Source organism: Aplysia californica, unplaced genomic scaffold (genome assembly GCF_000002075.1).
Source record: "Aplysia californica isolate F4 #8 unplaced genomic scaffold, AplCal3.0 scaffold00034, whole genome shotgun sequence".
Classification (NCBI taxonomy): domain Eukaryota; kingdom Metazoa; phylum Mollusca; class Gastropoda; order Aplysiida; family Aplysiidae; genus Aplysia; species Aplysia californica.
The window spans coordinates 814,809-820,506 of NW_004797304.1; the positions used below are offsets into that span (position 1 = coordinate 814,809).

Here is a 5,698-nt window from a genome sequence, read left to right on the forward strand (position 1 = left end):
ACTCTCTCTCTCTCTCTCTCTCTCTCTGTCTTTCTCTCTCTCACTAATTTCCCTCTTCTTTCACTCAGTCCTCCGTTCACTTTAACACCCCTCATCCAACCCATTCGCTACTCTCTTCTCTCACTCACCCGCTCTCCCCACTTTTTGCTTAGACATTAATTCACTTAATCTCCACCTATACTGCCCTGTGATTTGTAAACACTTAGCCTAACGTATGTTCGATCCTCATGCTGGGAAGTTCTGTTATGTTATAGCAATGGGAAATTTTTTAAGTTTTAGTAGAGGTTTTTCGACGCTCACAACTGCATAAGGTCATAATATGAGCTCCAGAAGATTAGAGGTGTTACAAGAGAGTAACAAACATAAAAAAAGAAAAAGGAGATAAAGACGACAGATGTTTCATAGGAAAGAAGAAGCAAACCACTCCAGAGCACTCGCCAACCACCCACATGGGAGGCTCAAAATACTGTACTGACAACAATAGTAAGCAGGCAAAGCATGTACTTGCTCATTTTTTCCCTACTGTACATTGTCATTCTATAGGGGTGTGAAATACATGTTTATAACCCCCACCCCTACTTTTCCCTTTCGTATGCAAAAGCTGCTGCATCCCCTTTCTGCCCCTGCCCCCCCTCCTCCCCCCACCCCCCAAAAAAGGCCGTTCAAAAGAAATAAATAAAGACATAAAGACAGAAAAATAAGGAAGGAAAGAAAGAAAAAAAGAAGAGAAAGTAATTTTTTTTAAAAGAAAAGGCAGACAGACCTACAGAAAAATAGACCTACAGACACCCCCCCACACACACACACACACACAGATATACAGACAGACAGACAGACACACGCACCCACAGAAAGACACACACACAGACAGACAGACAGACAGACATACAGACATAAATGAAAAGAGAAAACTACCCACCTTCTTATTAACGTCCACCCTTCCTCCTCACCCCTTGGTTTTCAACAGCCTTATGTCCGCTGGCAGCGCCACCTCTATCCCTGACGGTGCCAAGATGTCCCCCCGGAGAGCTAGTTACGTGTCGGACGACAGCGCCTCGGACAGTCATGACTCCAAGAGCAACCTACAGGTTTACAGGTAATTACTATTTTCTTACCACGCTATTCGTTTTGCAATATAATATATTATACACAAATAACTACTTTCTTGCCACTTGGTTAATATTGCAATACATTAAGTAACTACTCTCTACCAAGGGTGTGGTGGCGGAGTGGTTAGTGTGCTCGTCTCTGAAGCGTAAAGTCCGGGTTCGAGCCTCGGTTCAGACTCGGGTTTCTTCGCCCCCTCCAGCCCTCCCAGCAGTAATGGGCACCTGACTTCGAGTTGGGGAAATAAAGGCGTCGTGGAAAGAAACTGGCCACCCTACCACAATATGCCGAAGGCCCAGGAAGTTGTCTCACTAACAAAGGCAATCCCCAATGTCCGGATCGGATGCGGCAACAACTTTACTTTACTTTACAAGTAACTACTTTCTTCTTGCCACGTGGTTGATTTTGCAATGTATAGGTAACTACTCACTACCGCAGAATGACAAAGGTCTATCAGATGCTCAGTAGCTAGATCTAGTTCTGAAAAAAATGACGTTAAAAAGATTTTGGGTTTCACAACATCTCGACCTTTTTCGAATGCAATTATTTAAATAGCTCAACGACGACTCTAACGATTAGTATGGAGCAGATAGCAAATTTGGTTTTCTGACATCATGGTCTTAGTAACTCAAAACGGCCAAAAATGCCCGATAGAATTTAGTAATTCTAAGTTGTCTTACTGTCTAACCACATAATACTATGGTGTTTATTGCATTATATTTGTGCTTTTGGCAAACGACTTGCGCTCTGTTTCCAAGAAGGGATTCCTGTGTACTCAAATTTTTGTTTTGTTTTTTTGTTCTTGCTTTTTTTAAAGAAGTGTTTTACGGCACTTGCAACGACATAAAGTCATATGAGCGCGCGAGACACATTGCACTTTTTCAGTTGGTAGGAAATTATGAATTTTGGCCGGGTGGCGGTCGAAGCCTACTCTTATCAATTGTACACAATCAAGGGATCTTTAACATGCGCAACTTGCACACGGGCCCTCCGCGATTTTTCGGCCTTGTCTGAGAAGGGTAGGTGTAGATCTTTCCTACCTGAAGATCAAGGGTGTGGCTGAAAGACATCAGTAAAAAGAATCCAAGGAGTAGCAGTAGAAAGGCTGCAGGAAGAGTCCGAATCCCAGAGGAGGGGGCAAATGAGATTAGGTTGGGGGCAGAAAGAGGAGACGAAATCAGACGACAGAACATTGCTAGAGAGCTGGAACGGAGGTGAAAGGAGACAATTTTAGAGAAGAAAATGTTTCGGTAACTCCCCGAATTCGAACACGGGACCTTTGCATGAGAAGCCAACACCTTAACCTCTAGGTCACGAGAGCCCCTCCCCCCTCCAAAAATTTTTTTTTAGCATGATGCGCTCTTCTGTTCTAAGTACCTAAATAGTTAAACTGTGTGGTTGTATGTTCCATGGTACTTAAAGTGTTAGAACAGACCGCTTTAGGTCTTAACCAATACTCAAAGTGTTAAATATTGTGCTCGTATGCTTCAGAATACTCAAAGGGTTAAAAGATGGTGCTTGTATGTTTTAAGGCATCAAAGGGTTAAATTAGTGTGCTTTGTGTGTTGAAAAGTACTCACGACTTAAAACTCTGCGTTCATATTATGTGACATGGTACTCAATGGTTAGAACATTGTTCTCGTATGTTTCAAGGTACTCAGAAGATCGGTATAATATTGTTCTCGTAAGTTCCATGATACTAAAAGGGATAAACCACTGTGCTCTGTGTGTTCCAGGGTACTGATGATGGGTGCCCCGGGTGTAGGAAAAACGGCGCTCACAAGACAATTTATGACGTCAGAATACAAAGGAACTTATGCAGAGTCTAATACTCGTGAGTATGATATCGAGTTATGGTGATGGTGGTGTTGTATGTAATGTTTTCGTTCTTATTGTTGTTGTTAATGTTGTTGTTGGTGGTGTTGTTATTTCTGTTGTTCTTGGAGGTGGTGGTGGTGGTGGTGGTGGTGTAGGTGGTTGGCGGGGGCTCTGGTGTGGTTTGCTCCTTCTTTCCAATCAAAAATCTATCATCCTTATCTCCCCTCATTCTATTTTGCGTTTGGTACTCTCTTGTAAAACCTCTAATCTTCTGCACTTATATGGCCTTATTTTGTTGCAAGTGCTGTAAAACTCTTACTAACAATAAAAGGTGGTTATTATGATGGTGGTGGTTGTGGTGGTAGTGGTGGAGGTGGTGACGACGGTAGTGAGGATATTGTTAATTTTGTTGCTTTGTCGTAGTTATTGTTGTTATTATATTTATCATTGTTGCTTTGCTGTTGTTGTTGTTGTGGTGGTGGTGGTGGTGGTTCTTGTTTTTGCTAAAAGTACAACTGTTAAAGCTGATCTCAGCTAGTTTAAAAAACAAACCATTTTGTTAAAATTCCACCTATAGAGATGTACAAAGGATAAAACCTCACTAGGGGAAATATTATTGGGTCTCCCAAAAATGAGAGGGTAGTTAAAGGCTGGTTTGGAAAGGTCATATTTCTTCCTTTCCCTCGGTTATTTATATTAATCAGTTTTGCACTAAATTAGGTTTGGGGAGTAAAGATGCGTTGGTGGTTGAAGGGTGCTCTGGTAAGGTTTGCTCCTCCTTCTCTTTTGTGCTTGCTACTTTCTTGTAACATCTCAAATCTTTGTTACCTTTATGACCTTACTATGTTGCAAATACCGTAAAACTCGTACTGAAGCTAAAAATGAATACATGTGGTTTGATTTACTAACTTTTAAAATGCATTGCAGTTATATCCGTTTCTGTTTTGTACTCTAATTTTGAACTCAAACTCCTCTCTGTTTTTTGTCCTATAACCTTGAGTAATATTTTCTACTTTTCCTATTCTTTTCCCTCCCCCTCCACCCCCTCTCACTTTCCTGCACACGTCGTCATCGACATGATCTCGTCGTTGTTGTTGTCATCCACTGCCTCCTCCTTTTTGTTCCTCTTATACCCCCCTCCCCCATCCTCTTCCTCCTCACCCTGCTCTCTCTCTCTCTCTCTCTCTCTCTCTCTCTCTCTCTCTCTCTATCGTTGATATGGACGTTTTCGTGGTCATAGTAGTTGTTTATCTTAGCATCCTCCCTGTTTTTCTCCCACTCTCCTTTATCTCGTCATCCTGCCTCCGCCCCCACCATAACCCCCACCTCGTCCTCCTTCTCTCATTTCCTCCTCCCCCATTTCCTCCTCTTAGTCGTCCTCCTACTCCTCCTTCTCCAATGTAACTTTTCCTCCTCCTCCTCCTCCTCGTCCTCCTCGTCCTCCTCCTCCTCTGTAACAGTGAGAAACGTCACACTTGAAGAATAAATCATCCACCCCACATTACGCGTCTAGGAAAAAAAACACAGACATAACACCACTTCTTATTTTACAAATAATTCTGTCTGGATCTCATTTTAGTTGGGTTGCTTTTTCCTTTCCCCGAATAAATTCTATTAATAGAATTGACGTTTAAAAATAGTTTGCTCAACGCGCAGACTCGTCATCAATTTGTCATACCTTACTCATAGTTTTAACAGACATTTGCTGGGGGTTTTTTTTTCTTTTTCCTAGTTTTTCTATTGACTGATGCTATCTAAGGCAGGGAAACAAAAATCGTTTTGTTTTATTCTTGGAAGATGTGTGACGATGAGTAGGTTTTGTTTTATTCTTGTTCCTTTTTTTTAAAGCTTTTGCAGGTTTTCTTTTTCTTTTTTTTTATATCAGATGTGATAACCTTTCCAAGTGTGCACCATGCCAGAATATCTTTAGATACCTGGGGGTAAAAAGATTCTTTCTGCAAAAGATGGATGCAGGTTAATGGGAGAGTGAAAGGATGAAATGGACGAGCATTCGATACGGGAGGGGTGTATAGAAGAACCCGGGGGAAAAGATACAAAACGAAGGAAATGTTGCTACCAAAGTATTTTTTTTAAATAGAGAAAATAAGCTGGTGAGAAAGCGTATAAAGAGTTTATTGTCTTAAAGCACAACCCTATTCCTGGGTGTTCTTGCTCTTGTCTGTCATCCCAGAATGCTTCGTCACTGGGAAACCATTCCGTGAAAACATACGTGATTCATCAGCGTACCATCATCATGCCAATGTCTGCCCTTGTCTAGATTACCCATAAAGAAAAATACCTTTGGTAGTTCCCTACGGTTAATATTCTTTCCGGGAAACTACTTTGGAGCCTCTCTCTTCGCCTCTTTTTTCTCTCTCTGGCTCTCTCTGGCTCTCTCTGTTTCTCCCTCTATCTCTCTCTCCCTCTTTAACTCTCTCTCTCTATCTATATTATTATAACTTATTTTAATTTTATATCACAACCCTTCTGTCTTTCATACTCTCTCCATCTCTTTCCACCCCCACCCCCCGGCCTCATTTTCTCATTTATTATCTCGGCTCGCCCCTTTCAACCCCCACTCCTCTCTCTCTCTCTCTCTCTCTCTCTATGCCTCCCCTTCCTGTCTTTCTATCTATCTATCTATCTATCTATCTATCTATCTATCTATCTATCTCTCTATCTCTCTCTCTCTCTCTACTTCTCTCTCTACCTCTCTCTCTACCTCTCTCTCTACCTCTCTCTTTTCTTTCTATCTCTCTATCTTCCTATGCCT

The 5,698-nt window shown here is 41.7% G+C and overlaps 1 protein-coding gene across 1 annotated transcript in view; it reads left to right on the forward strand.

Annotated features, from left to right (window-relative positions):
• LOC101853060 (GTP-binding protein Rit2) overlaps positions 1 to 5,698 on the forward strand; it is a 35,216-nt gene that overhangs the window by 1,784 nt on the left and 27,734 nt on the right. Inside the window, exons 2-3 of the mRNA XM_005091670.3 lie at positions 968 to 1,096; positions 2,844 to 2,941. Coding sequence (XP_005091727.3) covers positions 968 to 1,096; positions 2,844 to 2,941 — 227 coding nt within the window. The remainder of the gene's footprint in view (positions 1 to 967; positions 1,097 to 2,843; positions 2,942 to 5,698) is intronic.